The sequence below is a fragment of the Mustela erminea genome, chromosome 13 (assembly GCF_009829155.1).
Source record: "Mustela erminea isolate mMusErm1 chromosome 13, mMusErm1.Pri, whole genome shotgun sequence".
Taxonomy (NCBI): Eukaryota; Metazoa; Chordata; class Mammalia; order Carnivora; family Mustelidae; genus Mustela; species Mustela erminea.
Window position 1 is genome coordinate 54469246 of NC_045626.1, and position 14201 is coordinate 54483446.

Sequence of the window (14201 nt, forward strand, 5' to 3'; positions counted from 1 at the left end):
GACACCAGGAGTCATGTGAAAACTAGCTTGTTGTAAATATTTTACCCTGTGCCTACAATAGGACCTTCATTCTCATATTGTACACTGGTCTTTCCTGAACCTACTTCTGTATTTTGTTGGAAATGTGGATGGGCACACACGCATATGCACACACTCACATTCTGGGGCACTGAGCTCAAGTTCATGATCTCTTCCTGCTCAGAACCTAGGATTCTACTAGACTTCAACTCTGGATTCAAAAAGAGGACCCAGGTGCTGTTCTTGAGCCTCTGACCTAGGAGACAAGTCAAAAGACACCTGCCTCTGAAAGTGAAGGTAATCCAAGAAAGTGGTATCAAATTCAAAAGACTACCACACCATGTAGAAATGGTCCCAGGTTATTACCCATCTGTGAAAAGATTTTCTAATCTTGTGGCTGATACCAGTAGTCTCCCTCCTAAACTTCCTTTAGGGCCAAGACTATTTCCATGAAAAGAAAGGCATCAATTTAAATGCTAACTAAGGGGAGATGAGCTATAATCTTGAAAATTATAACCTGTCTTTCATGGGGGAAATGCTGTAATTATAAAATGAACTGGCAATTGATCAGGAAAAGTGAAACAAAAATCCCAGTAGAATGAAAACTGCTTCTTTTCAGAAGGGACGGCTAGGGTCTTCAGTTTCAACTGGCCTTTTCACTTTGAGCTGGGCTGTGGTAACTGTAGAACTTGCCCCAAATTATTCTATATTAAGGCAAAGAGCTGAGCCAAGCCTGAACTTTGTTCCATATACCAATTTGAGGAGCTCTGTACTATCTCTCCAACTCTTTTCCTCTTTCTTCAAAATGAAACAATGTTGTTTCTAAGTCCTACTCTTCACACAGTATCTTATCTCATGACAGTATAACCAGAAGCAAAGGCTTGGCAATCATTTCCAGAAATTAGGTTTAAGAAGTTTTGAAAGAATGACATTCTTTCCATAGACTTGACCAGTCTCTCTCGGACAGGATCTGCTCATAACCTTCAGAGCCCTTTTGTTCCAAGGGAGGCCTAATTAATTAATCCACTCCAGGCCTAAAGCCAAGCTGCCAGTTTATTAAAAGGAGACACTTATTAAGAGTGTCTATTACAGATGTGCTTCAAGGAGGTTTCAAAGCCTTCCAGCCTCCACCAGAGGGAAGGGAAGGAGAGAGAGAAAGAAAGGAGACAAGAAAGTGAACAGAGGAGACACTTTGGTGGTCTTATTTCCTTACTTACACCAAAACCACATACATTACCTACAAAATTAAGAAAAATCGATTTTGAGGTCAGAAGCTTACAGAATTGCAGAGAGATATTTAAGAATCTGATATATCATTAAATAATTTGAAAAGCAGATCTTTTTCCATCCCACTATTTCAAAAGCCCAAGCTGGGGATAAATGCTATGTTTTGGTTTGTTCCTTCTGCAGCTATAGACTTGGAATGTTTTTGAAGCCCCATAAAGAGACCTCTGGAGCAGAGGGGAGATCGGGTTCTTGGCCTTCTCTACCTGGTGCAGGCTGTGGGTTCTTGGGCACACCAAGAACTGCTCTGGGCCTATTTCCTCATCAGTGAAATGAGGTAGAAGACAAAGTTATTTCCAAGGTCCCTTTCAGATTTAAGATTGTGTGACACTACGAGTAAGACAATCCCCTGTTAAGCTTCAAGTCTGAATCATTTGGTTTCCAGTGCCTGGAACATAATAGGCCCTCAAGAAATACTTTATATGGAAACCTCTGCAAAATTAATAGAGCTTCCTGGGAGGTTCTGTACATAGTATGGTGTTAGTTTTACAGATTGAAATGGTTATAAACAAATAGAAAAAAGCATTTGCATTAAGGCAAATAATAATTAAAACTCAAATGACTCACTTTTCTGTTTAAAAAAATACTTCAGTGCCTACCTACTCTGTACATACTGATCAATGTATTCTGGAAAATACAAGGATTTTAATGCGGTGTCTAAGCAATGTGTTGAGATTGTAATATAGGTCCACGGCTAGGAAGACCCTCGGAACAGCTAGGCCAGTTCAACCTGTGTGAATGCGAGGTTGTGGTCACCACACAAGGGACTGACGGACCGCCATGTTGGGAGACTCTTCCTGAGAGAAATGAGCCATGTCTTGGTCTAACATAGGGAAGCACTTTCTTGGCCTTCAGGGCCAGGACAGAGTTACAGGGGGCATGAGCCACACTCAGCATGCAGAAGCAGACTGGATGCTACGGGGGATGGCTGTCGGTCTGTCACACCCAAGAATGCCACTTGAAGTAACAAATATTCTTTCTTTTACATGGTCTTGCCCTACACATCAAATTAAGCCTAAACCTAGTGTGCTACAGGGAATTATTTCTGGAGAAGCAGAAGTCTCTTTCTGAGAGACCAAACCTTCTCCTGAGCTCAGAGAAAGGTGTAAGTGGTTGACCCATCATTGCATAAGGGTCTGTGGCCGTGAGGCAACGAACAGAGGAAAGGAATTTAAAAGATTCTGTACAGAGCACATGTGACAACTCTCAGAGATAAAGCTGCGGGAAGACTCTGAAGGAGGTGACATTTAAAGCAAGCGAACCAGATACAAAAACATGAACTATAATCTGAAATTCTAATCATGGGCTATTGAGAAGTAGAAACCAGGATTATTTTCCAACCTGAAAGACTGTTTCCTTCACTATACAAACAGGGAAGAGACATCTTTGTTGAAATCAACCACTGTGTGGTAAGCGGCTACGAGACACACAAGACTGCTCACCAAGGCAGGTGAACGGCTTGTTTTGCTGGTGACTCCCACCTGCCCGCACGCAGAGGAGCCAAGCCCATTTCATCAAATCAGCAACACGAGGGGGTCGGAAAACACTGGGAACGTGAAGAGAGGAGCGGTAATGTCAAAAAGCGAAGCTAGCACTTCAGCCACACAACGTTAGACTATGGACGTGCAAAACCATGTCCCGTCATGCCTTAATGCCACATGACAATGGGCAGTAAAAGCCAAAAGAATTTTTATCTGTGATACAGCATCCATCCCTCAATGCACACAGACGCTTAGGTTCCCCAATTCACTCAGCTTCCGAACCCCCACCCGGGACCAGTGACTTACTGGAGGGTTTGACCGCTTAGATTTCTTCCCACTCATACTCCTCATTTTAACCTTGCTATGGTTTAGAAGGTTTGACAGATCCTGTCTACACTCAGGATGACTATGAGAATTTATCAATTTTATTTATTTTTTATTTTTTTTTAAAGATTTTAATTATTTTTGATAGAGACACAGCGAGAGAATGAACACAAACGGGGGAATGGGAGGGGGAGAAGGCGGCTCGCTGCAGAGCAGGGAGCCCGATGCAGGGCTCGATCCCAGGACCCTGGGATCATGACCTGAGCCGAAAGCAGATGTTTAACGATTGAGCCATCCAGGCACCCCCCGAGAATTTATTACTTTTAAAAAATGAAAACCAGGAGAAAAGTTTTACCAATTTTAGTAAAAAGTGTTCGTTTTTCTTACCCAAGCCTTAATGAGGACAAATCTGAACACCATGGAACCATTTAGTACTGGTTCTGCCAGGTAAATGAGAAGGTGTGTGTTGACAGTCCTTGTGCTCCTATAACTGCACTCGAGTCATCACACAAGGAAACCGAGTTAATTAAAGTCCTTCCATCATTAGGAGTCCCCAGGGGCATCAGCCTTCAAATAGGAGAGCTGGTGCTGCTGGACTGAAGGCCATCAGTGACAGCACACAACAGATGGTACGAGGTGGTAAGGCGTTCAGTTGAGCAGAGAGACCTACTGAGAGGTTAAAGCGGAATTTACACAATTACCCAGACTCAAAAACTCTGTGGTTTAATGCAGTGTGGAGTGAACGATACTTGCACTGGTTTGGAAAAAATCCTCATTTTCTACCTTTTTCCAATTCATTATTATTTCTTATAATCCATGAAAAGGAACAGGTGCTCTAATCAACTTCATTGGATTATGGCAATTCTATTTGCTATCCAGTCAAGGACTTCCCAAGCAACTATCAGGTATTTTAATCACATAACCTACACAAATTAGAAAATTCAGACACCGCGTTTGTTTCTCCAGCCAAATCCCAGTAAGTAGAAATATGAAATAGAAAAATGAATTGGACAGTTAATGGAATCATGGACAAGACAGAGTATTTGGAATTTTTTTAAACAGTCCCTTCCTGACAAATAGTTAGAAGGTTAAAAAAAAAAAAAAGGCATATTTAGGACATGGTGCCACAAATTTTCTTACCCTCTCTGGTTCCTTAGAAGCATCTCTATGGTATCGAATGATAGTCATGGAGCTCATTCAACCAGGGGATGCCTGGAAATGGCCAAACCTGGGGCCCGGCTTTTATGGCTTCAGTGTTGCAACAAAGTAGCTCCATTTGATTTGCCCCAATCTGGATAGAAACCTCTCTCCAGTGCAGCCGATTCACTGGCATGTTGCCCGGAGGTATCAGTTCTATGTGGATTTAACTGGGCCCATAAACACTAAGTCCCTCTCACCACTGGATCAGCAATATTTAGGGGCTAAATGGAGCAAGGTGGACTTTCAAATAAATGCATGCATGGAGAAACACAGCAAGTTCCTCGAAAGTCACACCTGCAAGGTAAACCTGCCATAGCTTTTCTAGTGATGCACTAGACTCCTGCCCCCAAACAGGCTGTTCGGAAAAACAAACCAAACTATGCCATAAGACAGATTACACATTTTACACAAGCAGGAACAAAGTTGTATTATGAAATATGGACTCAAATTTCAGATCATGTCTGCCTTATTTTCCTAAAATCAAATCAGGCTAGATAAGAATGGTGCCCAAACAAGAGAAAACATTTGTAATTGGATGGTCATTAGGAAATTCATTGTGTGCTAATCAGTCAGACTGAAATGAGCCTGCAGAACACAGAAGCAATGCGACTAAGAAGTGGTGAGCGTGATTTCCTTCAATGCATGGGACTGGGATATTTTTCTCTATTTTTTCCTTTATAATTCATGTCTGAGACATAAACAGCAACTGTGATAGGAAACTGGCTACAGGGAGTTACTGGTGTTCTCTAATGGTCCAAGAGAAATAAGGGAATGGCAGTGTCAGTAATTCTGCTGGGCATACAAGAAAATAGGGTGGCGTATAAACATTGGCCAAACTCTATGATCAAGACGCTTAAAAGATGGTCTTCTATTGTAAGAAGATCTTTTCTTCTGTTTTACTCATAATAAAATTTTCTTATACTTTAGATGATCAATATTTAAGAGTTGGAAAAAATTATTGAGGCAAAGTTACATGGAAAAACACTGAATGTCACAATGATCCAAGCCTACTGCTGGAGGGAAGTATGAAAAATGCAGCCGGATTGGAAAAGGTTTCTATCTAAACATGAGGAGGCAGGAATCAAAGACTTAAGCATTCAGTCAGTGTGCTCAGAGAGCAACCAACCAATCCTGTAACTCACTTGTCCAGGTTCTGGAAGTGGGACCGACTCTGTCCCACTGCAACACCATGGGGCTAGGGGAAATGCTACCTTGTGGTTTCAGAAGAAAAGAAAAGTGGGCTGAGCTAGTCCAAGGTAGGGGTGTGTGTGTGTGTCTCTCTCTCTCTTCACAGGGGGTCCTTTACATGTGCCTATATGTTCTCATGATGAAGGCATGGCAGAGGTGAGCCTTGTTGATTTTAATGTGAAGGCATTAAACAGACCACGGGGGAAAACACTTAGGCAGAGAGATTACCTTTGTTTTGGATGTCTTATTAAATGCAAAAAATACATGTTACTGGCTCCTGCGTTCTGTTTTTCATTCACCTACCACTGTACATGTTGGGCACAGGAATCAGGGAGGCACTTCTGCTTTTTCAGTTCAGATTTTTGAGTCTTTTCTCTCCATGGATCTTAGACTAGGAAGGGGCGTTGGAAGTTGTCTAGTCTGAGACCTCATCCAAGGGACTGATGGCTTCCGTAAATGCACCTACAGTTTCTCCTGGAATCCTCCTGCAGAACACTTTTCACAAGGCTGACATCAATAATACAAAAATACGAAACATTTGTTTTCTGTTTACTTAAAACTTGGACCTCCCATAACTTCTACCTTAGTTTTACTCCCTATACCTTACGCAAACTATGTATGACAGACACTCCATGCCAACTTTTCCAAATAACTAGAATTAGCCATCCTGTCCCCTCCAAATCTGGAAGGGGACATGTGAAAATGTTTTCTTTATTCAACACATTCTACCTCTAATCATTCTTCACAAGAGGTTTCCAGATCCCTCACCATCCTACAACTCTCTGCTGAGAAAGCTCAAGTCAGAGTTCACTGTTATTCCCATTATTAAAAAGCTACAACTTATTAAGAATATGCTATGTTGTAGAAAGTAGTCAAATTAAAAAACTGCTTTAATCTTCTCAAAAATTGCTTTTTGAGTCAAGTATTTTCACTCCCATTTTTTCTGAGTAAACTGAGCTTCAGAAAGCTAACATTCCTTGAAATCACATGGGTTACAAGTAGATGAATCTATTTTCACACTTGTGTCTGGGGGCTCTGAAGAGTGCTACCCTGTATGAATTAAAGAGCAAGATACAGCGGATGGGATCTCTCAGGCCGGGGACACCGGCTGGGGTGGGTGCTGGGCGCTGGCCCCATTTGGGGAAACCACACACTGCACTTCCACACAAGCCACGGTGACCACACGGAAGTTTCTGACAGCTACACCACACCGCCGCTTAACGCTGAGTCTGTAATCGACCTAAACCCAAAGATTAGTTTCACCCAAACGGTTATTAAGTCTGACCACCCTTTCCCCCAACATGTTTCTATTTTGCATGTGATCCTTATAGAGTGAAGTCCAGCCTCCATTCCCACTAAACGTTATCTCGCTACTTTGCTTCCATGTCACACACTGTCCACTTCATGAGAAACCCGGATTCTGGCACGTGGGCTGGTAGTCACTTAAAAATATCATTCAGCTATTTGTTAGGCGTGTGTCTTCATCCAAGACGGTGATGAAAACTCTGTGTACTGGAGAGCAAAACTGAAGGACACCTTCCCCAGGGCAATGTTTTTCAACACCATTTACCTACTATACCCCAAGCACCCTGCCAGCCAAGGTTTTATGTTCCCCAGTTTCCATCTAAAATCAAGAGTCACTTTGAATATGTGTTTTCAGCTATATCTTGTTGCCGCCTCGAGAACATTGCTGATTCACAATCTGTTTTACAACCAGCCAGTTACAAAGAAATCCATTTCACTTTACTGTGTCCAAATTTCTCTGTTTTCTCCACAAGTATGTCAGTCAGTAGTGACCATGTTTTCCTCTACTACCAATGTCTGTTGTAAAACTGAAAATATTCTGCTGGCCAAGGATTTTGTGTCCCAGAGAAAAGAGAATTACTCTTAATTCTTTTTTTTTTTTTTTAAGATTTCATTTATTTATTGGACGGAGAGATCACAAGTAGGCAGAGAGGCAGACAGAGACAGAGAGGGGGACGCAGGCTCCCCACTGAGCAGAGAGCCCAATGTGGGACTCGATCCCAGGACACTGAGATCATGACCTGAGCCAAAGGCAGAGGCTTAATCCACTGAGCCACCCAAGCGCCCCTGTGAATTCTTAAGAATCTATCAACTTCAGGGCCACCTGGTGGATCAGTCAGTTAAGTGTCCACCTTCGGCTCAGGTCATGATCCTAGGGTCCAGGGATCAAGCCCTGTATTGGGCTCCCTGCTCAGCAGGAAGCCTGCTTCTTTCTCCCTCTCCCTTTGCCCTCCCACTCCACACACACACTTGTGCTCACTTTCTCTCTCTCAAATAAATAAAATCTTAAAAAAAACGAACTCAACTTTATAAAAAAATTATAAAAGAAAATAACTGACCAACCTTGCCATGTCACTCAAAATGTTCACAGTGAAATTAAAAGTTAACACTGAATTGAATCCAAAATTAACTACAACATAAAAATTCTGAACTCAACAACACAGATTATGTCCCTAATACATTAGAAGCTTGGGCTGTAAATTAAGTTTAGCCACATGATCAATACTTCACGTACATCACTCATACCTGAGGCATCTATTCCCCCACACAAAACACTATAAACTTTTAGATTCTCTTTTAGAAAGCTCTGGTAGCTATGACTAGACAATGGCCAGGTCAACCTGTTTATTCCATTAATAATACAATCGACAGAAAGACTCGTCGCAGAATTAAGAAAAAAGCTCCACTTAGATCAGTTTTTCCAGAAAGTGGATCCACCCTGGCAAAGTACTATCTCTCTCATGGCTACAAAAGTCCTTTAAGCTTCAGAGTAAAACCCAGGTGGGAGTACATTACTGGATCTCCCAATTTCAAGAATAAAGCTCTCAATCAGTAACTGGACACTCTGAGGTCAGAAATCCGCTGAAGCCAAAGCCAAAAAAAAAAAAAAAGTCAAAGATGGATCTGTGCATGGCACGCCTTAGACAGGACCTTCGGAACATGCTTTGCCCTCCATGCCACAGCCCATCAGTATTTGTCAGGTGACAGGAGTCAACAACTCTATCAATTAATATACGATACAGTAACTTTTGATCTAAGAATTTCTTTTCAAAAATTTTTTTCCTCTATGTTCCTGCAAATTAGTAAACCAATCCCACCCTACCATCAATGGCAAGATCAACATGAAATGGATTTGAATCTTATGATCCAAGAAAAGGACTGGGTGCAGGAGGGGATTACGCGAAACAGAACAGGAATGAGGAGGGAGTGCAGAGAAAGCAGAAAGGAGAGAGAAGCAAGGGAAATCGGGTGGGCTTGGGGCCGGTGGGGTCTTCGGAGGACTAGAAAGGCACGATGACACATGTACACTGCCTGTGGCGCCCGGGAGAGCCTCGGGCACACAGAGCAGAAGAGGTGCCCCGTGTAGACACGTGATGGGAGGAGCTGGGGGGAAGGGCTGCGTGACGTCTCCGCATGGCCAAGGGCAGGCAGCTGACGTGGGAGGCATAAGCTCTTGGGATAAAAACACACCGGACAGTGGCTAACTGAACATGATAAAAAGAAAAAGGAAACGTTCAACCTGAAACTAAATCACCTTGCCGAAAGAGCAAACTGTCCCATTCCAGCCACGGGGAGAAGGTGCTATGGCTCGCTCACACCCAGACCGGCTCCTGTGGTTTCAGTTCAGGTCCTTTATGTGTTCTCCGTGACACAGGGAGAAGCCACCCATCTCCCCTGCTACGGACGGATTTGTGTCGCTCTCCTCTGTTAACCTGGCTGTGCTAACCATCTCTGATAAAACTCATTCAACTGCTCTTCCGAGAGGGATTTTCGCGTTCTTTGCAAAAGAACAAAGGATAGTAGACCCTTTTACACTCGGGCTGTACGCGATGTACATTTAAAAAATGACTCTAAGAGGAGGACAGTAACGGTTCAAATGATCCTACCAATCTACCAAGGCTATCTACAGAAATTTACAAGTTCCTACCAATTAAAAGTTGCAATGATGCAAGTACAAAAGATACTATTAAATAACTTAAAATAGATAAATGAAATTATCTGACTAGAAGTAAAACTACTCAAGTAGAAAAAGTAAATTCATTTAAATGACAGCTCATAAGATATTAAAGAAAAACTTGATTTTTGAAGGCCCCATTTTTTATCCTACCATGGAAAGTGTTGGAAATTTGTTTTTAATTAAGATTTTCCTTTTGATTGTACCATTTCGTAGACGTTATAAGTTCTTTCAGTAATTTGATTTCCTATTACAGACTCTGGGGAGAATTTTGTATTGAAAAACGGACTGAATAACTTTCCAGGGTTCTGAAAACAAGAATGCATCTTCTATGTCTCATACCAACACTCTCCAGTTCTCAATATTTGGACCCCCCCGCCCCCCAAAAATTTAAATATGCACTTACCTCCACGTCACAGGTGTATTCTGACCCATCTAGAAGTATCACTTTGCACTGCATGCTTTTAGGCTTTTTGACAATCTTTAATGGAGATCGAGATAGCTTACTGCTAGATGACTTTTGAGAAAGTTTATCGTCTTCCAGTTGCTGATACTCGAGCTGTTTCGGAGCCCCGGCAGCGAACTCCCGTTCCTTGTCAGTGACCTGTGAAGAGCAAACAACGAACAGAGTTCACTGCAAGACAGGAAATAAACACTGCATTTCTTGGGCAAGAGCAGAACCCTGTAGACATAGACTTTCCTAATTCCCAGAGCAGGAGAGAGGTCTAGATCAGGAGACTGTGAATGGACATTTACGTATACACGGATATTTATCATGCTAATGCTTTCACCTACATAACTTTTGCCATTTAAATCTACCAGTGGGGCTTCATTTCAGTTTGACTTGAGGGTTTAATTTAGAAACACGGAGTTAGCCAAGTGCCATCAACACTTCACTAAGCAAAGGGGGATACAAATGGACTCTTGACTTTTTAAAAAGGCACTATTAGCCAGCACAGTCTTTAAATCATTTAGATTTTATCCATTGCACTCTATTTTCTTCATTCACTGGATCCTTCTATATTCTATGACCCACATCACTCCATATACATAGAAGATATCTGATCAACTTTAAGGCCTGGAGAGCTACAAGTATTAATCTTCTCAGTAATGTTACAACTATTAAAATATCTGATTCTGCTCTAAATCAGTTCAATGAATCCAGCAGCACTGAAATTCATCACAAAGTAATCCTCCTTTGTCCGTTTCCCCCGTCACTGTAATGAGCCAGTGTAAGAGCAGATCAAATCTGTCCAAAAGCTGTAATCTTCTTTCAAAGCACAACAACGGAGCCCAGGCTAGACTCAGAATTGGCAGACGATGTCCTAAGGAATAGTTAAATTCTCCCTTGAATCAATAAATACGCTTGGAAATCTCTCTGTGCAGAGACAGTGTCACCTCCTTCTTTAATCTATGTCTGTTTACATACATGTATTACATTAAGTACAACTGACACAACATTACACATAGTGTCACTTGTCCAAAATAGTGATTAAACACCCTATGCATTATGTTGTGCTCACCACAAGTGTAGCTAGCATCTGTCACCATACAATACTTTCTTCTATTAAATAACCACCATTGGTATTAATGTGCAAATTCAACTCATGGGCCAGACTATCATTTCCACTAGTCTGCAAATGAACACTGACAGATCAAAGAAAGACATGTTGTGAAATTCAATTTATGCCCTTTGAGTGAGCTTGAATTTTCTTCTCTCATAAACATATTATCCTCCTAGTAGCTAAAAAGTACATTATTTTGACAATAAACATTTACTTAGGTTTATCACTTCAACTTTTTTTTCTTATTAGTGGCTACAATTTTATGATGCTCTAATCACAAAATTATCTTCTGGTATATATTTATTTTGGATTTTAGGTATAGATTTCTGTGCTCATAAAGGCATTTTCTATCTGGTTTTCCCTTTGGATTATAAAAACAGTCCCTTCCTCCACTACTTCACACAGGAATTCAGAGCAAAGTTGTGTGAAGTTCTTTAGAATAAAAGACCAATTTGCTAAGTGAAGAGACCATGAAAAGAACTGAAAAAACAACTTCAAAGGCCAGAATAGTTGAGAAGGCTAGAGGTAGCTAAAACAAGTAAATAAAAGAAAACCTGCTCTACCAACTTGGGCCAACTTTTTTTTGGGGGGGGGGGGGGTGACTATTAGTCTTTCATATCCAAGTATTAAAATAGTGCTGCAAAAAAGTCAAACAATTTTGGCCTTAAGCTAGTTGAAGAAGTTTGGTAACCTTGGAATTTTTTTTTTCCTTAAGATTTCTTTATTTTACTTAGAGCAAGCAAGAACAAGCTTGGGGGGAGGGGCAGAAGGAGAAAGAGAATCTCAAACAGATTCCCTGCCAAGGACAGAACTAGCACAGAACTCAATCTCACAATCCATGACCTGAGCCGAAATCTAGAGTCCGCTGCTTACCTGAGCTACCCAGGTACCACAAAACCTTGGAATTTTATATCATATATTTGCTAAGTGCTTCTAACTTACATAAGACTTTAGCATTTTTTTTAAGGTTTATTTATATTAGAGAGAGAGAATGAGTTGGGAAGGGCAGAAGGAGAAGGAGAAAGAGAATCTTAAACTCTAAGACTTGGGGTGGGGGGGCGGCGCAGAGGGGCTCGATCTCAGGACCCTAAGAGCACGACCTGAGCTGAAACCAAGAGTCAGATATTTTATCAACTGTGCCATCCAGGTGTGCCAAGATTTCTGCACTTTTAATTCACATTTTCATCTCATCCCAGGCAAAGTCAACAGAAGCTATGTTTTTATTTAAACCTCACTACCTGGAATCAACTTGTACTCTGTATTGGGGAAGATGAAATTTCATTTTTCCTCTAATAAAATCTGTATGAGACAAAGCTTTCTGGGCTCATTTTAGGTCAACTCCAGACACCCCTGAAACCACCAGCGCTCAAAGGGAGGTGTTGTTTCCAGAAACACTTAAAGCACAAACCCCATCACTGAGCCTCTCACGCACCTATTTTCAACAACTTGAGGAGACCAAGGACCTCAAATGAAACATCCAGTACGGTCACATATAATTCATTACAATTTAAAAATATCAGTATCAACGCTTTCGGCAACTCCTCTGTTTCATGGAATCCTCATGACAGCTCTGGGAGGCAGACATCCAGGTCTCCTCACCCTCATTTACACATGGGAGAGAAAAGGGCAATGGCACAGTCTCCACAATTCCCCGTCAAATGATAGCCTGGAATTCCAATCTGGCCAAGCCCATGTTTTCATCGTCACGGACTACCAAAACGTACTTCACCTCCAGCCTAACTGGGATCCTAGTATGAATCAAAGCAGCCGAGAGCAGAAAAAACCCGAGAACACGGTCTTTTCTGATCCCTTCATCTTGTGAACGAGGAAGCGGAGGCTCAGAGGCTGATTGCGTTCTCTGAGATCTCTGAGATAACTAAAATACCCGGGGAAGAGGCAGGAGTCACTGGTCCTCCTGACTCCTCAGCCAGCTAGCTACCTTCCCCTCAGAGTGCTTTAGTATCATTTCTCTCATTTTGTTTCAGACATCTGAAAATAAATACAGAAAATAAAATACATGTATCACATCACGTCTTGGCCCAGAAATTCTTTCTTCTGAACAATTATCTCCCACTCTCACATTATTTCATTTCAGAGTTAAGAGGAAAGAACGGGGAGAAAAAAATACCCAGCCTAGTAATTGTAAGTTTCTGAAGGTTTAAAACAATCAAAACACCACCATCCTCACATCTCAATAAATAAATAAATAAATAAATAAATAAATAAATAAAAGAAAAGGTAAAGGAAAACCGTGATGACAACAATGGCTCCTTAGATTTTGTTTAATAAGTTGGAAGGATAACCTCCAGCTCCCCATCGTGAAACATTTTAGATCAGACACAGCATCTATCTACAGAACATGAAAATAAATGTTATTTTGAATACTGCTTCAAAGCAGAACATAAATACCGGGGAGAAAAGAAATAATCAGGTTGTAAACATAGTTTAATGTTATAATACTGTGTTGTGCCTTCCAAAGAATTTCACTAACACGCTGATTTCGTGTCTCTTCTCTCAAGGTCTTCTATAATTTCTAGCTTGACACATATACTTCCAACTTAGAAAAAGGTCAATCATTTGCAGGGACTCCCAGATTTGCTTACCATAGCATGAGTGGGTACCCTGATACATGTTCATTTCAGGTTTGAAGTTTCAAGCCAAAATACTTTAAATATGGATTCATTCAAAGCCCAAGTATAAGCCACACTATTTGGTATGAAAGCTTCTACAAGAAATAATCACATTACCTGTGACAACTGAACTATGACTCAATTATAGAGTTGAACACACACGCACATGAGGGAGGGAAAGGAGACCCACCTGAACATTCACTCGAAGTAGCTAGCAACATCAGGATCAGAGTGACCCCTGGGAAGAATTAAAAGAACTCAAACCCCAGCCTGAATAAAAATTAGGAGGCTATTTAAAGCCATTGGCGTGGTGTCTAACCTTCCCAGATAAAACCAATAACCTGCCACCCAGATTTCAGTGTGGGTTTAAGTACTTTAATCAAATGAAGGCGTTACCAAGCAAGGTTGTGGAATGTCATTCACTGAAAGTCTTAAAACAGCATAAATTCCCATCTGCCTGGGGCCAGAAGGGGAAAACAGATGACCCCTCATAGTTCCCCCTAGTGCTAGGAGACCAAGGTCAGCCCAGACC

General features: G+C 41.4%; 1 protein-coding gene across 27 annotated transcripts in view; it reads right to left on the bottom strand.

Annotated features, from left to right (window-relative positions):
* The window catches only part of EPB41L3 (erythrocyte membrane protein band 4.1 like 3), a 175654-nt gene that overhangs the window by 76336 nt on the left and 85117 nt on the right, over positions 1-14201 (bottom strand). For all 27 annotated transcript variants that reach the window (XM_032311355.1, XM_032311346.1, XM_032311345.1 and 24 more), the window contains one exon: positions 9881-10078. In XM_032311355.1, coding sequence (XP_032167246.1) covers positions 9881-10078 — 198 coding nt within the window. The remainder of the gene's footprint in view (positions 1-9880; positions 10079-14201) is intronic.